The sequence below is a fragment of the Rhinopithecus roxellana genome, chromosome 9 (assembly GCF_007565055.1).
Source record: "Rhinopithecus roxellana isolate Shanxi Qingling chromosome 9, ASM756505v1, whole genome shotgun sequence".
NCBI lineage: Eukaryota > Metazoa > Chordata > Mammalia > Primates > Cercopithecidae > Rhinopithecus > Rhinopithecus roxellana.
In genome coordinates, this window is record NC_044557.1 from 58038277 (window position 1) to 58063103 (window position 24827).

Sequence of the window (24827 nt, forward strand, 5' to 3'; positions counted from 1 at the left end):
TCATCAGCATCCTCCAATCACTTCAGGGCCGAGTGACTTTCTCGGGGGATGTGTGGTAAATACAGTAGTGTTTTCCCCTTCTCCACTACATTTCCAGGATTATTTCTGTGTCTTTAATAGCACTTCAGATGGGACTTAGGTCCCTTCCCTTACTCCCACCTGCAGACTGCCACTCCATCTGATACTGTTCATGGTTATCTAACTAAACAAAACATCCACCTCCCAGCACACCTTGGCAATGGCCCAGGTGGGGGCTTAGAGAAGGTGGTGAGGAAAAGGCAGGCCTCTGGCCAGAAAGCTCATTCTAGCACTGAGTCCAGAGAAGCCATATCTTCCAGTACTTGAAGCAGTAAGTTCATTGATCAGACAACCTCGAGGGTGAATGGTCATTTACCTCTCCAGAGACAGGCTTCCTTTCTACTCTAGGGGAGAGGCAGAGCCTGCAGGCACCAAGCTCCCTGTGGAGGGCTGGGAGCACTCGTCCCAGAGATGATTGAGAAAGTCTAAATAGAATGTCAGGTACAATTCTTATGATACTGAGGCCACTCATCTCTCTGTTTAACTTAGCTTCTGAAATCATTCTTGATAATGAGAATGTTATGCCTTTATTTTATTTCCTGCTGTACAATAGATAAGGGAGTAAAAGTCCACTAAGAGAGCATACAAAAGCAAGAGGACAGTGATCAAGGGTAGCTTTTACCTGGAATATAATTTGATTCGGTTCTTGGCCTTCATAAATAGAAAATGTCATGGGTTTCAGAGGTCCACTAAACTTCCCCTCTTGGCCATATCCAGTTGCCTGTTTAAAAAGAGAAAATTAGCATCTTATATGAATGTGTCTGTGTCACTTATGATTTTATTAGGGTTTCCAGCACCAATATATGAAACATAGGATTCTATCATGGCCGAAATCTGATCAAAACAGAAAAGAGTATAATAGCTGTTGAAGCTCTACCACGTCAAAGTAGCTTGTTACAAACCTTTGCGTTGCTTTTCTTAAACATCTGAGAAGAATATGAGATGACAAGAATCACTCTATGAGAAGAATGTTAACATCCTCATATTCCAAATGAAGCTTAAAAAGGCTAACACAGCACACATGCTCAGCCCTAACTGAACTAAAGCCCATGGCCTTCCACAATCCCACACTGTCTTCTAAATTCTATATGTTTTCACTCCAGCTTCATAAAAACCTCCCTCCACTCTTTTTATTTTATAAGGACATTTACAGCAGATTGCCAGCACTCTAGAGTTTTGAATTTATAAGGGGGAGGGAGAAAATGTAGATGTATTTAGTACAAAGTTTGCTTGGCACAGTTACACAGTAAGTTTTAGCCAAATTTGAATCTGAATTTGAATGATAACTTTAAGCAAAGCTTACTATTTTAACATTTGATTAGCTCTTTAGATTCATTTAGAAAAAAACAATAAAAGCACAAAATGTTTACTTTAAGCAGTAGCCCCCCAATGGTTCTAAAATCCAAAGACCCTAAACCTGAAAGCTAAGCAGGCTCTGCAGACACCCAAGTCAAGACTGGAGTAGGTGTGAGTGTGGCTGGGATGGTAAGAAGAGTGACTCACACTTGCTAAGTTAGTACATGTGGAGCTCTGTCCTAAGCACATTTAATCCTGACAACAACCCTCTGGGAGGAAGTTACTATTGTTACCCTTGTTTTACAGGTGATGACACCCATGTTGGGGCACCCTCTAGGACCAGGGATTTAGTGTCGCATCCCCATGCTGGCCTTCTGTCCTTCCTGGGCAGGTCTTTGGGTCTCCCATTTGTGGTGGAAATCGGGGTGAAAGAGATTGAAATCAGAAGCATGATGTGGCAAGTCAATGGTTTTTGGAGCTAGACAATAAAAATAAAAGAGGAAAAAGTCTTCTCATTCCCTGAACTGGGTATGCAGGACAGATTTCCAGGTGCCACTAGGTTGGGGGAAAACCATTTTCTTTCCAATTATTTAGGGAAAGCAAGCACACGCTTGCCAAGGAAACTGCTCCCTGCTGAGAGTACCCAAAAGCCATCAATATGCCAGTGATCAGACAAAGGTCTTTGCTGGATCCCTCAGTTTGGGGAATCTTGACTAAGTTGGGTGCTGGATTTGTCTGGCAAAAGAGCAATAATGAATGAGAACACAGGGCCTTTGAAGTATGGTCTGTTCTCAGAGTTGCGGTAGGGCCTTAGATTTGCTGCCCCTGGGCCACTGCCAAACCCTCTCCCTTGCTGCCTCTCACCACAGAGGCTGCTAAACCAAGTGTTCCCTTTCCCAGGCTCACTTGTAGCTAGGAAGGTGGCCAAGTGGCCCGGTTCTGGTTCATGAAATGAGAGGGGAAGTCCATTGGGGGTGGTCAAGCTTCCATTTTCCTGATTTTAGAAAAAGGGTAGTTGTGGCTGCCATTGCCCTTCCTGTGGCTCTTACTGAGACAATGGACCTTGTGTCTGCAGTTGGGGCAGCCATGATAAACCCTGAGAAGACAAACCAGCTCAAATAATGGTGTAGCAAAGAGAAAGTAGCCCAAGTCTCTGCAACATCATGTAATTGTTAAACCTGCCCTGGATTGCCTACTTCAGACTTCTTGTTATCTGAGGAAAATAAACCCCTATTTATTTAAAATGCTCTAAAGTCAAATAAATCAAATTTCCTGTTACTTGCAAGGAAATGCTTTTTTTTTTTTTTTTTTTTTTTTTTTGAGACAGAGTTTTGCTTTTGTTGCCCAGGCTGGAGTATGGTTGCATGATCTCGGTTCCCTGCAACAACATCTACCTCCCAGGTTCAAGCGATTCTCCTGCCTCAGCCTCCCAAGTAGCTGGGATTACAGGAGCCCACCACCATGCCTGGCTAATTTTTCATATTTTTAGTAGAGATGGGGTTTCACCATGTTGGCCAGGCTGGTCTCGAACTCCTGCCCTCAGGTGATCCACCACCTCAGCCCCCCAAAGTGCTGGGATTACAGGCATGAGCTGCCATGCCCAGCCAAGAAAATGCATTCTTAACTCACAAAGTAATTTTGCCAGACTTCTAGCCCATCTCCTCCTTTCTAAGATTATCTTCCTTTGGGAGCTCTTCTTCCCTTTCACTCCTTTTCCACATCTTTTCCTGTTCCTTCAACTCCTCTAGAAGGTAGGGCATAAGAACTGGGTGGTGTGCAAGATAGATGTCCAGGTACCACCATGGTTGGTTAAGTGAGGTCAGTGCTTTCTGTGGAGCTGCTGCTTAGCAACCAACTATCTTCATCAGCTTTGCACTCATGTCAGCAAGCAGTCAGTCTTTCAGTTAGTCACACTAGTGAAAACTACATTAGCCACACACAAACAAGGCTGCACTTTTCCAACAAGAACAAGCTGACTCACCCATCAGAAAATGAGAATCAAGTCTTGGTTCCAGGGTTCAAAGTTGCGTGCTCGTATCAGGACAACAAATCTCTCTTCCTGCCAATTAACATGGCTATTGGGGCTATAAAGATTTCAAAGTGCATGTGCACACTGTGAATCATCAAGCCGCATTCTCCAGAAGTGGGAAGGACAGTGTGGTGGAAACTTGTGAAAGGACAAGAGGGCGATTTTATGCAGGAGTTGGAGGCAATAGCATTTTCCATCTTGCACAAAGAGGCGAAAGGAAGAGAATGGAACTGCCATCTTAAAGTCATTTTTAGCATCTTTTATGTGGCAGTAATGACACTAGATCACCACATAACACCATTTCTTCTGACAAATCCTTTCAAGAAAGTATCTCCAGAGAAGTCCAACAGTAGAGGCAAAGCATTCAGAGATAGAGCTACCTCCAGACTGGAGCCAGTGCCATTGGACCACCAAGCCCCAACTCTTAACCACGTTGTTACACTGCCTTCCAGGCCAAAGGACATGTGCAATTGCCAGGCTCACCTACCTGGTAGCTCCATCAGGAGCTCAGTGCAGTGACTATGTAGTTTTGTACCAAACTCATCTTCCTTCTGGAAGTCCCAGGCATAACTCCAAAACAAATGGCTCTGCCTTGGTTTCCTCTGATTTCCTAGTCAGTACCATTTCCCAAACCATGGATCACTTATTCATTCTCTCTTTGGTGCCCCTGAAGTACATCCGTGCTATGTTTGTGTTTCCAACCCTCTGATAAATCTATCTCTTGGAAAAGAAAAGATCTACTCGCAGTCTGAAGTAAACTAATGCCTCTGTTGAATAAAGCCCTATGCAGAAGGCAAGATTCTTCAAGCAAATTTCCAGTATTCATAGAAGAGGTGTTGGAAAGAGGTAGGAGAGAGAAGTGGCTCCCTCTCAATACCCCTGAAATCCCACTCCCTGACTTCACCCAGAGACAGCTGTGCTTGTGGCTCTCACCTGGGCAACGCACTGCTGCCAGCAGTGGTTGGGCAGTATTTTCACTCCAGATAGAAATCTCACTGGGGTGAGAGTAGAGAAGGAAACCTTATTTTCACCTTTCATCCAGGAATAAAAATGCATGTTCCCGTCTCAGACAAGAAGCAAATGAGACCTAATAATTTGATATTATTATTAAATAATTTAGCAGTGTGCTCAGTGCTGAATCTACAAAGATGGTAAAAACATAGTCCGTTCTTCATGGAGGTCAGGGTCCATATGGACATAGACACGACACTTAAAATGCTGTAGTAATTATAGTAGCTAATGTTTATTGTGTGTTTAACTGCCAGTCACTGATCCAAGAGCTTTGTAAATGCAGTATCTCATTGAATTGCCACAAAACCCCATAAGACAAGTACTATTATTAGATACATTTCACAGGGCAGAAAACTGAGGTTCGAAGCTTAGGTAACTCACCAAATTCCTATCACTGGTAGTGGAGGCACCGAGTTTGAAACCATGTCTGATTACCACTGCCCTGGGATAACATAGGTGACAAAGGGCATTTGAGGGGGTGGGATGAGGAGAGAGCTCAAGTGGGGATGTTTAATCCAGCCCTTCCACAGTCCTGGGGACAGGCTTCGAGCCTGCAGGCTGTGAGGACTCAGGCCTCTCATAAAATTTGAACTGAAGATTTCCCCCAGGAGGAAGGCTCTGATAGTTTTCAAGTTTCATTCCATTTCACGCTGTTACTATGTGAGCTCTAGGGTATTTTTTGGGACTTGCAATTTGATGTATTATTTATGGATCCCAGAAGAAAGGAAATAAGGTTTGAGGTATGAGGATCTAGAAGATTCCTTCTTTAAAAAAAAAAAAAAAGAAGAAAGCAAATGCTTCCCCTAAATCTTATAATCTTGTTTCATAATACAGCAATTTGGGGGGCAACCTTTATGAACCTCAGGAGTCACGTAGATTAAAAAAAAAGGCACCTACTGTTTACCCCAAGGGTCAAGGGTGAGGACTCCCCAGTTCCTATTCAGCTCCAAGCTCTAGAAGCCTGTCAGTCAATAGGGTTAACCCAACAAATGGTTAAAGACAACCAGAAAATTCCAAACCATTGATGAAAAGAAAAGTATACAGCAGAACAGGCCTGAAAGTATAGAGCAGAGCAGGGCTGAAAATAGAGAAAATGCTTTTTTTGATGTTTTGGTGGTAAGTTTTCATGCACAAAGTTTAAAAAAGAAAGTCGAGATTAAGGGACACAGACTAATTCATGTATCAGTGCAATGTCATTCCAGATTCCCTGAGCTGTACATAGATTTGTTTTCAACATTACCCATAACTGGTATTGGCTTTTAAGAGCTGGAAAGAAAATGCGTCCCCTAGTTGAGGGCAGACATGTGATTTGTAGCCATTTCATCAAAAATATCACAGTGGAAAAAGCTATGTTTCCATTCTATACAACAACTTAATTTTGATAGATCATCTTTTTTAAGTAATAATAGCCATTCTTTCCCAGGTGTGGGGTAGAAAGATAGCAGAAAATATTCTAGTAAATAAATACAGAAGAACACCCTCTTCTCTTACCAAATAAAGCATAAGAAGACACAGGGAGTGAAGATGGGCCTGAAGTATCATAGTTTTCTTTATTCAAATTCCTGTGAAGAAACCAGAAATTAAAATGGTTAGTTACCAGTCTGTTAAAATCATGTCTTTCCCATCAGTAATAATCAATGGATGATATCCAGTTATAAACCTAGTAAAATGGTATCCCAAAAGGTCATCCTCTCCAGTGTATGGAGCAGCCCAGTCTTTCAGAAACTTCATATACATAATCCATAGCAATATGCAAGCCAACATCTCAAAACATGCTCACAGTAATTCCATTTTTCTCTAACTGCTTTGCTCTGTTATGATCTTCTTCATTTCAGTGTCTTAAATGATAGACAATTAGTGTTTGTTTTGGTTTTTATTTTATTGTATTTTTTGGAACGGAGTCTCACTTTGCCATCCAGGCTGGAGTGCAATGGTGCAATCTCTTCTCACGGCAACCTCCACCTCCTGGGTTCAAGCAATTCTCCCACCTTAGCCTCCCAAGTAGCTGGGATTACAAGTGCGTGTCACCATGCCTGGCTAATTTTTGTATTTTCAGTAGAGACAGGATTTCACCATGTTGGCCAGGCTAGTCTCGAACCCCTGACTTCAGGTGATCTGCCCGCCTTGGCCTCCCAAAGTGCTGGGATTACAGGTGTGAGTCACTGTGCCCAGCCAACAATGCTTATTCTTTTCAATCCTATTATACAGATGGAGAAGATGTATTTTGGCAAATGCCAGGATAACTATACACTTTGATTCATAAGCCACAAACGTATGAGATCCCGCAAGTGACAAGAACTCAAGAATGCTCACAATTCTTCATTCAAAGATGTCACCAACTGCCTCTTTGGTCTTCTAGATATTATCATTACCTATGCAATAAACCTGAGAAAAAATTTACTTGTTACTATTCCAAAAGAGATCAAACAAAAATCTGAACTCTGTCCTTATTTTCTCCTGTCCGATATTGTTTTTCCCTTCCTCCTTAAGGCTTCCCATTTCACAGAGATTATAACTTTCACTATGAGACATGTCATGACTAATTGATTTTAAGATGTGAGATAAATTTTCCACATGGCCTGAAAAACAGTGTTGTTACCTGTCATGAGTTTGGACTACCCTCTCCCCAAAAGAGAGAGTCAAGGAAATACACACACACACACACACACACACACACACACACACACACACACACTTCTGTTGTTACGGAATCTCACTCTGTCGCCTAGGCTGGAGTGCACTGGCATGATCTTGGCTCATTGCAAGCTCCGCTCCTGGGTTCACACCGTTCTCCCGGCTCAGCTTCCTGAGTAGCTGGGACTATAGGTGCCTGCCACCACGCCCAGCTAATTTTTTGTATTTTTAGTAGAGATGGGGTTTTGCCATGTTAGCCAGGATGGTCTCGATCTCCTGACCTCGTGCTCCGCCTGCCTTGACCTTCCAAAGTGCTGGGACTACAGGCATGAGCCACGGCGCCCAGTTGAGTCAAGGAAATTTTTTCAATGTATTTATTTCACTAAAATTCCAATCACTTTATTATCTCTAGAGATTAGGAATAATCTTGGTCTACTCGTCATCTTATTCTTTAAAGTTTTTCTACATTGAGCACATATCATTAATATCACCAGCATGGAAAATATTTCACTAACATTTTAACCACTCTAAAAATTTAGATCCTGAAAATTTTACATGCCCTATATTTGCATAATTTATGTTTGAACTTTAAAGGGTAAAAATGCTATTTCATTTTAGCCTCACTAATGTTCTGGGAGATAAAGAAACAATCCTTTATTAAGCATCACCCAGGATGTAGATTTGCGGAGAGGTCTTTAAAAACAGTAACAGGCTGGAAACGGTGGTTCACACCTATAAGCTCAGCACTTTGGGAGGCCGAGGCACGTGGGTCGTTTCAGCTCAGGAGTTGGAGGCCAGCCTGGCCAACATGGCGAGACCCCCATCTCTCCTAAAAACACAAAAATTAGCCAGGTATGGTGACGCATTGCCTGTAGTCCCAGCTACTTTTGATACAGGAGGTGGAAAGAAATTATTTAGGCAGATAGTGAGGGTAAGAGTACTCAGTAAGATTTCCTTTTAACAAAAAGCAGCCCCTAAATCATTTCTTTTCTAACAAAGAGCAGCCTGTAGAATCGAGCTGCAGACATAGATAAGCAAGCTGGAAGTTTGCACAGGTGAATGCCAGCAGCTCTGCCAATAGGAAAATGCCACCTGGGGGCCAGGCATGTTCAACATGGCGGCTCCATCTTCCCTTTATTTTGTAAACCATGTGTACAGTAAGGAACAGACAATATGGCGCTAGCCAGGTAGAGAACCTATCTGCATAATAAAAGATTAGGGTGAGATGGTCAGCTTCTTCACGCACTATGCAAACATCACACCTGGTCCAACCAATCTCTCCAGCCCTGTGTAAATCTGATACCACCTCCTCAAGCTCATATTTAAAACCCCGTGCCATTTCACCATGAAACCTGGAAGACCCACTCGGGTGGCACCCCCTTTCTGCAGGAGACAGAGCTAATCTCCTTTCTCTTTCTTTTGCCTATTAAACCTCTGCTCTTAAACTCACTTCTTGTTTGCCCGGGTTTTCTATTTCCCTGCCCTGATGACCTGGGGTATTTAGCCCAGACAGTGATGTCACTTCACTTGGGAGGCTGAGGTGGGAGGATCACTTGAGCCCAGGAGGCAGAGGTTGCAGCCAGTTGTGATTGCGCCGCTGCACGGCAGCCTGGTTGACAAAGTGAGGCCGTGTCTCAAAAAACAAAAAAAAATAATAAAAATTAAAAATAAAAACAGTAACAGAGTAGTACAGCAGGTAGGCTTCGAGTCAGAAAGCTGGCCTAGCAACCCAGCACTGCTCTCTATAGCTATGTGGCTATGGATATACTACTTCATTTTTTGGTGCCTCAGTCTCTTCACATGGAAAACACATAGCAATTGTTCAATAATAAGTTTGTCCTCTTGGCCGGGCGTGGTGTGGTTCAGGCCTGTAATCCCAGCACTTTGGGAGGCTGAGGTGGGCAGATCACAAGGTCAGCAATTTGAGACATGCCTGGCCAACATAGTGAAACCCCGTCTCTACTAAAAATACAAAAATTAGCCAGGGGTGGTGGCGGGCACTTGTAGTCCCAGCTACTTGGGAGGCTGAGGCAGGAGAATTGCTTGAACCCAGAAGGCAGAGGTTGCAGTGAGCCGAGACCGCACCATTGTACTCCAGCCTGGGTGATGGAATGAGACTCTGTCTCCAAAAAAAAAACAAAAAAAACAAAAAAAAAAGTTTGTGCTCTTATGATTTTCTCAGACATAATGAGCTGGGGAATTGTTCTTCTCATTTTGTAGGTGAGAAAATCGAGGTTCAAAGTCAAGCAATTTGCCTAAATACATACAGCTAGGAAGTGACATTACCTTGCCTCCAACCAGATTATCAATTCCAAAGTTTAAACTCTGGAATTTCAACTCTTGCTACTGTGCCTTACACAGTGTGATAGCTACCTAGATATAGATGTATGACATGGAGCATGGACAGAGATAGAGTCGTAGAGATATATAAATATCATATATGTATATATATTTATACATGCTATATAAATTAAGCAACTTGCCCTGAAATTCCACAACTATTTTAAGGAAAAGCTAGGATTAAAACCCTTCAGGACTCCTAGATTCATAAATTCCTTGAATGTTTAAAAATTAGCTTTTGCAACATAGTTAATTTGGTTGACACATCCAAACATTTTAGAATTGACTCATAAACAAATGAGCCATTACTGCTTTAGACTACGTATTTGGTTTGGAAACACATACAAACAAGTAACAACCTCAGGTTCTAGCATATTGCAAGATGATATTATCAATTATAAATGAATAAATTGATCTCTAACAAAATGGTTTTCTGTAATATTAGCAAAATGCACGTGGTCAGCTATCAATCTGTATTTGCTTAATATGAGTAAAAATACAGGCAATAATGACACATTGGGAGATCTTTCTCCTTAAACTCCTCAGCATTCAAGATCTTTCAAATGCTGCTCCCAACTCTTCCAGCCTTATCTGCCACTCCCTTCCCACACCCAGTCATGCCTCCACCCAGATGGACTTTGTACCCTGAGCTCTCTGGCAGCCAAACTCTCACCCCTGCTGCTCTCCCCACCTGGCCTGGAGAAAATGGACAATGGATATTTGCTTAATGAGGTTGGATGCAGACGTTTCCTCATTTCTGCTTCTCATATCTTACCATCTAAGTTCAACTTAATTATTTAAATAGCATTGAACTACACCACTTCTAGTATGTCCCAGATACCGTGCTAAGAATTGGGATACCAAAAAAAGGGGTACAGGGTCTACCTTCATGGAGCTAGGACCTAAGCCCTACTTTCTTCATGAAATCTTCCTTTTCAGCGAGTCTCTTTCTCTCAAAGCCAGTTCTGACATATATATATATATTTTTTAAATTATTTATCTGTTAGCATTACTGCCACTATTAAATAAAATCCTTAAGGGCAGAGGCCTTATTTTTAAATTGTTATAAATTTTTTTAACTTCTCAGGGCTCTTCATACTATCCCTTGCATATATCAAGCCCTCATCAGATGTTGGGTAAATTCTAAAGTATTTATGATTACCTAACATGGGTATCTTAATAATTTGTTCTTCCCTGTAAGAACTTTCAATAAACATGATATATTAAAGGAAACTCGGCCGGGCGCGGTGGCTCAAGCCTGTAATCCCAGCACTTTGGGAGGCCGAGACGGGCGGATCACGAGGTAAGGAGATCGAGACCATCCTGGCTAACACGGTGAAACCCCGTCTCTACTAAAAAAAAATACAAAAAATTAGCCGGGCATGGTGGCAGGCGCCTGTAGTCCCAGCTACTCAGGAGGCTGAGGCAGGAGAATGGCGTGAACCCGGAAGGCGGAGCTTGCAGTGAGCCCAGATCGCGCCACTGCACTCCAGCCTGGGCAACACAGCAAGACTCCATCTCAGAAAAAAAAAAAAAAAAAAGGAAACTCATTCAACACTCAAAGCTTTATTTTGTAATACATTTTTATTGCTGATGAAAAGAGTTGTTTCTCCTTTGAATACACTAACAGATTTCTGCTCAGTAAATAACCCAGAACTGATTGAACCAGATCATCTCTTCTTGAACTGAGTTTTTTTTTTTTAACACTTTTAGTCTTCAAAAAAAAAAAAAAAAAAAAAAAAAAAACCACAAGTTGAATGATAGAAAAGCAAATAAAAATAAAAGGAATGCCTTATTTTGATCCAGATGCTCACAGAAACCACTGTCTGGGATGTTTGAATGGAACCTAGGAAGCACAAGAAGAAATGTACTTATCCTTTATTTTGTCATTTACATTTAGGCCTGCCCCTCACCAAGGGTTTCCAGTGGGAAGTAGAAGTCATTGCTTTCCATTACCACACGTAGGGTGCCATGATTTATTTGAAGACAAATCTACCACACTATGCAGTTGTTAGGAGCGTAGACCCGGGAGTTAGACTGGCTGGCCTGGGTCTTAACTCCTCCATCGGCTGACTTGTGGCTCTGTCTACTCATTGTAAAGCAGGGATAATAATAATACCTACCTTTGAGAGTTAAGAGATTCAGCAAGTTAATATTTGGAACACTGTTGGTCAAAAATTCATTTTGACACCCATGTTTGCTTAGTCAAAACTGTAAACATTGTCCAACAAGACATTTCTCTTCACAATTCCCAACTTTTGGTGGTCCACTAATGAAAATATTCTAAAAACAGCCTACACAGGAACATCCTCACGGACAAATGAGGCAGCAAGGCAAAGCTTTTACCCGAATGATTCAAGGCAAACTACACTAATGCTAGGATTATGTCAAAAGAGGACTTTGGTCTCTCAAACAGGTCCCACCTACACTTCCTCCTTCCATGGACACAATACCACTCATGAATGGCATACCATGGGTTGCGATGGTGCTGATGGGAAGCCATCCTTCATCATTGAAATTGCCTGAAACCACCATGCCAGACACATAGGTTTCCTCACAAACACTACTTGGAAAAGAATTGAAATACATTTCCAGAGGATTCTGTGGCATTTTATCTGAACTACCTGTAATAGTTGGTTCAACCATCTGCGTGGAATTTTTGCCATTTGTTAGGATTTCTCTCAGATACAAGGACTAAATTCAGACAGTTTCTATGGCAATTGTCTGAGTGACCAAGCACACCCTTTGCAACATAGATCAGAGAGTTTTTTTGTTTTTTGTTTTTTGTTTTGTTTTCGTTTTTTGTTTTTTGGTTTGTTTGTTTTTTTTTTTTTTTTTTTTTTTTTTTTTTTTCAAGAAAAGGAGTTTTGAAAAGAAGGCCTCGGTTCCCAAACTGTGGCTGCCCCTCACCCAGTGGGCACCACCGCCACCACCACTTGCTCAACAGTAGACCAGGGCACCTGCTTGCAGAGGGGAACCAGGGCTGCTGGGCTTGCTCTGAAGGAGTGGTGCCTCATTTAATCCACCATACAATAGAAGACATGGGAATCCTGCCACAGCCTGAATCTGCAGCCAGCCCAAATAACAACAAAGGCAGCGAACATTGACTGAAAACAATTTGCTGCATGCATCGATAAGACTTGGTGGTGAATAATTATCTTGCTGATTTCTCAGAACAACTCTATGGAGCAGATGCTATTATGATTTACCTCTTAAAGATAGAAAATCAAACGGTGAAGACCACAGAAATTAAGAGACTTGCCCAAGGTCACAGTGCCAGGCTAAGTTTCACTCCCTCTGAAACACAAATATCCTGATCATGAGACACCAAGTATCATTTAATCCATTACAGATCTTTCTAAAACATTGAAAAGGTTTTTTTCCCCTACTTTGTAGCTGCTCTTTTTTTTCGGATGCTGACATGACCCGCCCTGACCTGCCTGGAGGAAAAGGCTGCTTTGGTCTGGGAAGTTTTGTTTTTACTGCAAATATATTTCTGTGTCTCACTATTTCTCCTCATTTCTGTGCTTCACCTTAGGAATCTTCCCTTTTTAAAATCAATCCAAATGCTATGGGTAGAATTGTGTCTCCTTCCCCTCAAAAAGCATATGTTGGAGTCCTCACTTCCAAGCACCTCAGAATGTGAATTTATTTGGAGTCTTTATGGAGGTAATGAAGTTAAAATGAGGTTGTTAGAGTGGGCTCTAATCCACAATAACTGATGTCATTCTAAGAAGAGATTTGGAGACAGGCTCATCCACAAAGAAAGAACACTGTATGAATGTACAGACGGCCATCTACAAGCCAAGGAGAGAGGTGCGGAGAAGATCCTTCCTTCACAGCTCTTAGGAGGAACCAACCCTACTGCCATCTTGATTTTGGGACTTCTGGTCACCAGAACTGAGACAATAAATAACTGCTGTTTAAGCCTCCCTTTCTGTGGTATTTTGTTAAGGCAGCCCTAGCAAATGAAGACCCTATGGAACTCTGGTTTAGCCTGTGCTGCCATCCCCGGACAGAGGTGGCCTCACAGGGGGCTCTCCTCAGTCATTAGACACCCAGGGCCCCCCTGCATCCCAGCAGCCCACCCAAGGCTTCGTTGATTCTCCCACCGGGCTCCAAGCTCCCAAGAGGATTAACGGCATTCATTATTTTTTTTTTCAGTTACATAATTAGGTTCTTCTTAAGAAATTTAGAACACCCATTTGTGAGGATACATTCCATTCATCAGGACACACACAGATCTCAGGTAGCCCTGGAGCTGAGGAATAGCTTTGAGTTTTGGTAAAATTTGCCAGTCTATGGCTTTCTGATCAGTCTTGCACTGCTCTGTAGTCTTCTATTTCTCTTTTTCTGTGTCAAGATCTCACCCTCTTACTGACTAGGCTTCCGCAGCTGCTTCTTAAAGTAGGCATCAGTAAGATGTTTTAGGGTTCTCACACTGCTGATATAGTTTTTTTTTTTTTTTTTTTTTTTTTTTTTTTTTTTTTTTTTGAGACAGTCTTGCTCTGACGCCCAGGCTGGAGTGTAATGACACCATCTCAGCTCACTGCAACCTCCACCTCCCAGGTTCAAGCGATTATCATGCCTCAGCCTCCCAAGTAGCTGGGATTACAGGTGTGTGCCACCACACCCGGCTAATTTTTGTATTTTTAATGGAGACAGGGTTTTGCCATGTTGGCCAGGCTGGTCTCAAACTCCTGGCCTCAAGTGATCCACCCACCTTGGCCTCCCAAAGTGCTGGGATTATAGATGTGAGCCACCACGCCCAGTCCTGATATCAATTTTTATGGAGGTGGTGATGACACATTTCTGGTGTGTCCCTCACAGAGAAACTCCATGGAGGACCAGAGGTCCAGCCACAAGTAACAAGCTACTGTCCAGCTTCTCCAGGAAAACCACCCTCCTGCCTTGGGGGCACCCAGGGAGGATGAGCAGAATGGTCCCAAGAGCCGTGCTGGCTCTAAGTTTTCTCACATGCTGACTGCAGAGTTTCTTGCCATGGCTGGACAGCTTTTGAGGCACATCACTAGTAGGATAATATCAAGGCATTTTGTGAAGTTTGACCACCTGGGCATCATCATTCTTGTCACCTCAGCTGGGTTTGTAACAGTTGCAAGATTCTTCTTTTCAAACTTGGATTTAGTAGCTAAGTACTTCCTCTTGTACGTGGCCTTTCTGGAACACAGAGCAGATCAGGAATATCTGCTAATTCCTCCAATGAGGACAGGATTTGCGCTGCAGCAACGCTTTTCCTTCTTTGGCTTTTTAGCTCTGAGGTTCCCCCTTTTCACCTTGCCACTGGCAAAGCCTTCTTAGCTTCAGGTTTCTTCTCCTTAGTATCCAGCTTCTCAACTTTTTCACCCACCATCTTTCAAGATGGGAAGGTGATGTTTAGAGACTCTTCTCATTTAGCCATTTATTTGAGTAAGGACAGGGAGTTTCTAGGTCCCAGATCTCCAAATTTACAAGTCAACACATAAGCATTGATTTTTGTCCCCCGTGTAAAAAGCTAAGTGATAGACAAATCTTAGAGTCAGTCATCTCTTATTAAAAAAAAAAAAAAAAGTGAAGGGCTTTGAATTAAAATAATTCACCTAGCGCTAAGACTGAGCCTGAAGCTTCAAAAAACAAAGAAGTTGCAGAAGGAGAGAGCTACAGGATTTGTTTTCAAGTATCCTAAGGTAGTGTGGGCAAGAAGGGATGTGACTGGAATTCATAGCGCCACCAGGACCAAACAGTGCCAAATATCCTGTGAGCCATTTCTTTTTCCTCCTCACTGTATATTGCTAAGAGCAGCATAAATTATAAAGCAAGGCCAGATAAATATAAAGATCAGATGAAAATCTTGCTCAAACCATTATTCATCGATTACTGTTCAGATCTGTCACGCCCATCTTTTTGGTCTGGCTCACAGATCTCTGGCACCAATTGCATCACTCAAGGTTTAGAGAACCACGGAAGCGTCTGGCCAATTTGCACTTTTGATAAATTAAGGACCCAATTAAAGTGGCCATTAATAAGCTAGAAACAAGCAGACAGGTATAAATCTGGGCTTCTGCCTCACACTTCAAGCAGGTTACTCCACGTGGGGAGGGAATGGGCAGCTAGATGATTTGTTTTTAGAGCAGAGAGTAAGACAGGGAAGAAGGAAGGAAAGGAGGGAGGGAGGGATGAACAGACACACATCAACATAAGCCCAGCTGTCACTAAACTCTGTAATATAGATATACCAATCTTTCAGTATATGACAATCTGGATTTACACATATGCACAATTGGAGGTGATTATTTGTTCTATCAATAGGTTCATGATGGGGAAGATGGGCTCACAGGAGGCTAAATGGTCCCCTGGAGAACTTGAAATGGTTTAGATTGATATAATCAATTATAATACACATTACTAGCATAATTATTCTTTTTTAAAAAATGTTTGTCTCACTTTTTTAAAAAAAATTTTACTTTAAGTTCTGGGATACATGTGCAAAATGTGCAGGTTTGTTACATAGGTATACATGTGCCATGGTGGTTTGCTGCACCCATCAACCCATCATTTAGGTTTTAGCCCCGCATGCATTAGGGATTTGCCCTAATACTCTCCCTCCCCTTGCCTCCCACCCCAGGACAGGCCCAGATGTGTGATGTTCCCCTGTGTCCATGTGTTCTCATTGTTAACTCCCCCTTATGAGTGAGAACATGCAGTGTTTGGTTTTCTGTTCCTGTGATAGTTTGCTGAGAATGATGGTTCCCAGCTTCATCCATGTCCCCACAAATGACATGAAATCATTCTTTTTTTTTTTTTTTTTTTGAGACGGAGTCTCGCTCTGTCACCCAGGCTGGAGTGCAGTGGCCGGATCTCAGCTCACTGCAAGCTCCGCCTCCCGGGTTCACGCCATTCTCCTGCCTCAGCCTCCCGAGTAGCTGGGACTACAGGCGCCCGCCAGGTCGCCCGGCTAGTTTTTTGTATTTTTAGTAGAGACGGGGTTTCACCATGTTAGCCAGGATGGTCTCGATCTCCTATTCTTTTTATGGCTGCATAGTATTCCATGGTGTATATGTGCCACATTTTCTTTATCCGGTCTATCATTGATGGGCATTTGGGTTGGTTCCAAGTCTTTGCTATTGTAAATAGTGCTCCAATAAACATACATGTACGTGTGTCTTTATAGTAAAATGATTTATAACCCTTTGGGTATATACCCAGTAATGGGATTACTAGCATAATTATTCTTATTAAAGAAAAGAATGACAAGTTCCAAGGAATATTTGAGAGAGGTGTCATGCTTGTTCCTGGTTGGCTTTTGTTCCCCCAGTGCTCCCCAAGACAGAGCAAGGGAAGGGTCAGCCGGGGAGAAGAGGCCTCTCCTCCAAGTCTCCCAAAACATCCCAGCATTGAATGGAAGGAGAGCCAGAGCAGTCACAGGAAAGGGAGCCACTGACCTAGGGACAACAGTGACTGTCCCGCCAGGGTGCTTGCCTGATGTCGTAACTCATTTATGCCTGAGGTTGCAATTTTTTGAATTTTTGCAATCAGACCTTGGCGATGACCTTGAGCAGTAGGATATAAATAACTCCCACATGCTTAGTGTTCCAATAATGGAACACTAGGCATAAATGAGTTTTAAGCAGGCAGTCAGGAAGGATTTCCGCATTGACTTCCCTGAAGTGTGCAACTATATACCCACAAAAACCCTAGGAAGGTGGCAGGGGGAGACCCTTTCTACCCCAGATCTAGCAGAACTGTATTATAAGCATCTTTCCTGGACTAAAGAGGAAGACTGGAATCACTATTTCTCATAAAAGGTGGCTTGACTTTTTTTTGACAAAGTGTTTATGTATTACACAACATTTCTTTATGTAATATAAAGTTTACGGATGAGCATTTTGTCAAGATAATAAAGCAACACATCCTGGCCTTAGAAATTCAGTAGGAAGTAAATCTAAATTAGGTTCCATCCCGTAGGGTTTAGACACTGAAGGATCGAAAGGAAGGATCGAAAGGAAGGATCAGAAGGAAGGATCAGAAGGAAGGATCAGAAGGAAGGAAGGAAGGAAGGAAGGAAGGAAGGAAGGAAGGAAGGAAGGAAGGAAGGAAGGAAGGAAGGAAGGAAGGAAGGAACTTACTCTAATACCAGTTCATTTGCAAGGTGACCCAAGGCAGGAATTTTAATGCCAAGATTGTGCAGTCATGCTTAAGTATGGCAGGTTCACTTTCTGATTTCTGTAATTAAATCATAACTGACAACTGGGATGGGTAGGAGAGGAAGGGAAAAAAATTTAATTCTGCTTAATAAAAGGTGCCAGACCACAATGAAATCTCATTCATGAATTGTTTTCTTAAAAATCATTGGAACTGTTTTAAAAAAGAGCAAATGCTCAACAAATGCAAGCTAAGTTAAGCACTTTGGGCAACTTACTTGAACCACACGATCATATAATGTGGGTCCTGTTGTTATACCACAGAGCAGGAAACTGAGCTTAGAGCACTTGAGGAAGTAGTGTGAATGCAGGGGCCAAGCACCAAGCCACTCTGCTAGGTGGCCTCTCGGTGAGAAGAGAGCTCATCTTTAGCTTAGATGTTAAGGGAACAAATCTACCATTTCCATTCTCTTTGTCCCTCACTTAAGAACAAGTCCTAATATTTTTAAGTAATAAGTATATGGTCAGAAATGAATAACTCAGAAATATCATGAATGAGAGAATTCCATGTCAGTCTTACAGAATATTTGAAGAGAAATTTTCTTTGTACCACATACACAACAATCAAGTATAGCTTAGTTTGTTATGTATTGCTTAAGTGGAAAAAAAAAAAATTCAACTTTAGTGTAATTAATACCTCAACCACGAGGGGAATATCTGCTTTTATTAAGTTAATATTTCTTGTACCTAAGTAAACATTGCTGTCTGTTCTCACAAGTAACAAATAAGTAAATAGATATTCCCTTAAAATTCAGCGTGTCTTTCTTTGGATAATCAACGAGCAGTTACAGAACAACTAGCCCCATTCTAAATCTGACACCAGGGATTTCTGACTCAATGCAATTTTATGTCAAATCTATACATCTCTAACCATGTGAACCAGCTTCTGTGCAAGCACTGTTTGTCAGCCTGCAGAGCAAGGAGCATGACAATGTCCAGCTTTCCTCCTCAGAGGTGTCACTGTTAATGTGGAAGAAAAATGAGGGACACATCCTTCTAGACTTTTTTTTTGACAATGGAACAAAAGGTAGAGTTTCTGCCAGGATATGTTTTGCACATCATCCAGCTTTTTTTTGTTTTTGTTTTTTGTTTTTTGAGACAGGTTCTCACTCTGTCACCCAGGCTGGAATGTAGTGGTGCAACCACGGCTCACTGCAGTCTCAAACTCCTGGGCTTAAGGAACCCTCTCACTTCAGCCTTCCTAGTTGCTAGGACTACAGGTAAGTGCCATCATGCCTGGCTAATTTTTAATTTTCTTGTACAGGCATGGTCTCCCTATGTTCAGACCTCCCAGGCTGGTCTTGAACTCCAGCACAAGTGCTTCTCCCTCCTCAGCTTCTCAAAGTACTGGAATTACAGGAATGAGCCACCACATCCAGCCATATTTTGCCTTTTGAATGAGAAAGGAGGAGGTACCGGAAATGTAACCTTCACCTTGAACAGTGATGACTTTTTTCAGGGGTCATCTGGATGAGTTTCAAAGGATGCCACACCTGCACCTCACCCAAAGACTTATATGGGAACCATAAGAGGGGCTTTAAAAAATGCTTCACATATATATATATATATATATGTCTGTGTGTATATATATATATATATATGCAAAACCAATAGTTTTATTATTCTATTTTTGAATCCCACTTCCTGAACATAGAATTAGCTCCTCTCTTGCATAATGGTAGATGCTATTTTTATGGCATTACCGATTTTTTTTTCTTATTTTTCTAAAGAATGAAACAGCAATTTCTCAATTCATCCTGAGTCACCTACTTGAACTTTCTCATGGAACAGAGAGCTAACATTCACTGGATGTGTACCATGCACCAAGCAACATAGTAAGCTCTTTACCTACTTATCTAATTTACTTCTCACAACTACCTGGTTAGGCAAATCTCTCCATTTTATAGATGAAAAACATTAAGGCTCCGAGAGTGACAGCTCTCTGCTCTGTGCCCACAGGCTAGAAAATGATGAAACTGGCCTAACCCATCTGGCCAACCCTGAAGACTCATATGGCGCTGTAACTCACTAGAAACCCTCTCTCAGTAAAGGACTCACTTTATTTCCTGGTAAGAGCTGAATAGCATCCATTTCCCTTTCATCTAAACATGTGTTTTTCTTCTTTCAAATAATACCTCATTTGTTATTTAAGTTTTTGAAGAAAAATAAAGACAAGAAAATATTAGAGAAGGAACTGTCCTTCCAATCTACTGCTCGGCATCGCCTACCACAGAGGGCATCTGTCCCCATAAAGTCACCTGTCATAAACAAAAGACCAAGACAGAGGCAAAGATCGGACCATTGAGGATACCAATAAGCTGTGCATGACTTAACATAAAAATAACCACACATAAGCAGGTGGTACCTCCACCACCAAGGCCAAAAGCAGTCCAGGAAGCTGAGTAACACGCACATCAGCCTCTTCTCCCACTTGTGAAGGCAGGTCTGTCTGTCTTCAATTCTTATTCTAGTACTTTTACAAAAAGGCTTCTTTTCTTCTTTGCATGTTCCCTCCCTTACTGTGTCCCAGACAATTCTAAGAATCCCAAATTGAATCTCATTCTCTGAGAAGTAGACAGAATGACATGCTTTTTGAGAATGTGATTCCAACCCCAATTTTTAGAATACAAGAGCCCTAGAGCACCTTAAGACCAGGGGCTTTTATATGCTTATCATGAAGAATGGGTGTGATACTTATTTAAACATCAGAGAACTCAATCTCCCCTTTAATTCCACTGCCAAGCTTGATTTCACTGCAGCCACTTCATCAAATGAATTTATAAAATATAGACCAATGAAAAGAAACTACAAAAAAAAAAAAAAGTGCTCCACAAGCTAAATTTGTCACGCCAGCAACAAATTTCCCTTCTCTGCATCTACATAGCCCACCTCAAGGAAAAAATTTGTCAAGCAACTTTTTAAGGGTCCTTCCCCTCCATCTACTTTGTCCTTCTGGAATAAATATGTTACTGACACAGTTAAGACATGTCAGCCCTTACCTTTCTGTAAGTCACAAAATGGTGGTTAAAAGTCCTTTTCTTCCATTCGGTGGTTGAGACTCTTGCTACGACTGGAGTTATCTCCCCGGGGAACACTCCCTCTTCCCTGCTTTACCTCCCAGCCTCTCCCTTCAGCTTCAGTCAAACATTAACCATTAACATTTTTTATTGCTCTTCGAGAGCCACTGGGTATCATAAAAAGTGTCATTACGCTTACTCCAGGAGAGAAATGACTTTGTACCAAAAGAAGTTTAATTTACATCTAATCCATCTCAAAACAGGTTGCTACATTTTTCAATGTAGATGAGTCAATGAAAAGACAAGAAGTTAGAGTGGAAAAGTTTTGTGTATCCAACTATCTCTAGAGTGTGAGGTTCATGACATCAAAGACTTTTGTTCATATTTTACACCCCCAACACTTAGCACAGGAGACTCAATCCGCAAATATTTGTGTAGATTCCATCTCAAACACAAAAGATGGAGCGGGGGCACCATGTCTGAGCAATGACACAGTTCACTGATAACTGGCCACATGAGACATCGTAAATGACTCAGAAGACATGAGGAAAGACACAGTCTGGCTGTGCCTGCTTTTGAAATCCAAGGGTCCCTTCCAAAGTCTGCAAGAAACAACCTGATAGTAAATTTTCCCCAAACACAAACCAAGTCCTTTCCCGCTCCCCCCCAATTCAGGGAATGGATTTACCTAGGAACAACTTATTTTTCCCCAATCAAAATGAGATTTTTGATTAACCAATAAAAGCCAATGCCTCCAGATTTCTCAAGTCAGGCTTTAGACCAATTCCTGATTTCCACACTTTGGTCACTCTGGGAATCCCCACTGAAGGTAAGCATCAATGTCATGTCTGTGTCTGGTGTGTCACACTTGGCCCTGTTTCTGTGGACCTTCTCATGTTCATTTCTTGGCTTCCTCTGAGCTGGGGGTGTGTTTTCCATTCCTTTCCGGGTGTGCATCTGACAGAGGGAAAGCAGAGAGCCCAGCCCACTCTCTAGCAGGGCTCCCTCCTTTGCAGATTTCATGAGAAGGTTTCGTGAGTGCTCTAAGCCACTGCGGGAATAGACCTCATTTATCCCCAGGACCCTGCAAGTGAAACCATCTAGTTGCATGCCAGCGCTTAGCATCCTTGGTGGACTGGTGGGTTCAGCAAGTGCCCTTCTTGTTTTGTCCCACATGACTGTCACTCATTTAGAAGAATGAGGTTATTGAGGCTAAGCACTTCCCACATTCTTCACACCTCTGCCCTCCCATTAGCTGAATCAAGTGTGCTTGTTCTACAAAATCAAATCGCTTCCACTTGCCACATGTTTCAGTTCCTGGAATCAAGGGCAAGCATCTCATCACAGGCATTGTTCAGAAAGAAGTTTGAGTCTTCTTTGAAAATTTTAAAATAATAAAGCGCTTTTAAATGTATGAGTTTTCTTCAAAAATAAAGTACATATATCATTTATAGTCATTGTTTTTCAGCAACAGTAACAATGTTTGTGACATGTTGGTATATCAGTTAAAATTTTGTTTTCTTATTTAGCATGTCTGCAAAGTAGATTCCAGTTTATAGATAGAAAATGGGGGCACAGAGAGATTTTATGTCTTGTCTAAGTCATACAGCCTTTGACTACAGAATCAGGACTCCAACCCTGGTCTGTCTGATTCACATTCCATCCTATTCACTACTTCTATAGACTATGCCAGATTTTTTTCCTTCCAGCTTTATGTGAGTTTAAAAAAAAAAAAAAAAAAAAAAAAAAAAAAAAAAAACCCAAGGGCAGAAATCCTTGTATGAGCCCATTCCTATTGGAAGATGGCCAAGTTCCAACATAGGGTTCCCCTATACATCACATGCTATCTCTAGCCCCCAGCTTCCAGCTCAAAGAATTAGGTTGATTAAACTCTGAAAACGCCAAAACCACCCATCAGAGGAATTAACAGGTGATTGTAGAGGCTATTTCTGTCCTCTGGGATACCAGGTTAACAAGATTCTGAGAGCTGTTCACATATTCTTTACATGGTTTATACATCCTTCCAGATTAAATCCAAATATTAAGAATGTGCATGTTTCAGGGTAACCACCACTGCATTTTAGGAACTCATTTTCATGAAAAGTGAGACATTGCTAGTTCAATAGACTTGCTAATAATAGGAACAAGGAAAATATAATTGATAAATATTACTGATTTAATTTTCCAAAGCAAAGGAGGTATGATTTATAGGATGAAAACAACTAAAGGCCAGGTGCAGTGGTTTACACCTGAAATCCCAGCACTTTGGGAGGCTGAGGCAGGCAGATTATCTGAGGTCGGAGTTTGAGACCAACCTGGCCAACATGGTGAAACCCCATCTCTACTAAAAATGCAAAAATTAGCCAGGTGTGGTGGCAGGTGCCAATAATCCCATCTAATCAGGAGGTTGACTCAGGAGAATCACTTGAACAGTTGCAGTGAGCCAAGATTGTACCACTGCATTCCAGCCTAGGCAACAAAGCAAGACTGCATCTCCAAAAAAGAAAAAGGAAACAAAACTGAACAAGTGAAAGGACTTGGGCTAATGCTTTCAACTCACAGTTTCATGATGGTGCAAACATTTCAACACTTTTGTCTATAATGTTTTAAGCATTCCTCCAATATTGTCCCTAGAAAATACGTAAGTAATTAATTTATAGACATTTGCTAGTAAGAAAGTCTAGATAGCCTCCCAGACAAAAAAGTTATGAAAACTTGGAATTATTCCTAAAAGTCAAAGCATGTTACATTTCTAATATTTATCTTCTTTTTAATTTAATTTAATTTTTTTGAGATGGAGTCTTGCTGTCCCCAAGGCTAGAGTGCAACGGCACAATCTCGGCTCACTGCAACCTCCGCCTCCCAGTTTCAAGTGATTCTCCTGCCTCAGCCTCCCAAATAGCTGGAATTACAGGTGCCCACCACCACACCTGGCTAATTTTTTGTATTTTTAGTAGAGACGGGGTTTCACCATGTTGGCCAGGCTGGTCTTGAACTCCTGACCTCAGGTGATCTGCCTGCCTTGGCCTCCCAAAGTGCTGGGATTATAGGCATGAGCCACTGTGCCCTGCCTATTTTTATTCTTTAAAACTCAAAATGGAATCTGTGAGTGTTAAATTTCTCAATTTTTTAGGTACTTGCATTTTATGTTCTTTATGTGTTACATATTACACATTCAGAATATTTTATCATGAGTCCATCAACACACAACCCTCACCTAATAGAAGTGCAAAATAATACTGTAATTACTTAATATCTGTCTTGCTCTGTTAACTTGATGATGGCAGAAACTTTGTCTTCAATTAGTACTCAGTAAGTACTTCTTAGAACTCAACTCCATTCAGTTATTTAATTCAGTAATTCTAAATAGTCATGATTACCTGCAGACTCAACCAAGGCCAATAGGAACCCAGAAAAGCAAATAGTTTTGAACCCCCTGAAACTCAGAGTGCACAGTTTTTGTTCCACATTTATTTAGTGGAATGAAGTGAAACTAATTTTCTGCTAGTCATTTTTTTAGGCTGAAGCAGAATCTTCCTCAACTACTTTTGCTGGCCAGGACAGAGTCCATTTTCTGATAAATTTAAGCAAAACAGGTCTTAGTTTCATGTAGCTCATACTTTTTTGGAGACAGGGTCTCGCTCTGTCACAGGCTGACAGGCTGGAGTGCAATGGTGCGATCTCGGCTCACTGCAGTCTTGGCCCCTCAGGCTCAAGCCATCCTCCCACCTAAGCCTCCCAAGTAGCTCGGACTACAGGGACATACCATCATATCCCTTTTTTTTTTTTTTTTTTTTTTTTTTTTTGTAGAGATGGGGTTTCATCCATCCAGGCTGGACTCCAACTCCTGGGGTCTAGTGATCTGCCCACCTCAACCTCTCAAAGTGCTGGGAATACAAGCTTGAGGCACCGCGCCCAGCCTATACTTACTTCTGAGTTTGGGTTTGGGGTTTTTGTTTGGAGGCTTTTCTGTTGTTGAGTTTTGTTTTTGGCAGTTTTCCAAACCAGAACACTTGAGAGAATTATTACAAGATTTAAAACTTAGATAACAAAATGAATCACTAGTTCGAAGCAAGAAACACTGAATCATACATAATGCTGTTTAAAACTCTTAGCTGACAGCCACCTTGTGATATTCTGAAAAATATTTAAGGAAGATAGTTGAGGCTGGGAAAGATTTTCTTCCCCACTATCTACTCTGACAGAAGTGGACCCACTTTGTAC

The 24827-nt window shown here is 41.7% G+C and overlaps 1 protein-coding gene across 1 annotated transcript in view; it reads right to left on the bottom strand.

Moving 5' to 3' along the window:
- Positions 1–24827, bottom strand: part of CDH17 (cadherin 17) — a 90640-nt gene that overhangs the window by 60788 nt on the left and 5025 nt on the right. Inside the window, 2 exon segments of the mRNA XM_010358622.2 lie at positions 701–799; positions 5906–5976. Coding sequence (XP_010356924.2) covers positions 701–799; positions 5906–5956 — 150 coding nt within the window. The 5' untranslated portion in view covers positions 5957–5976.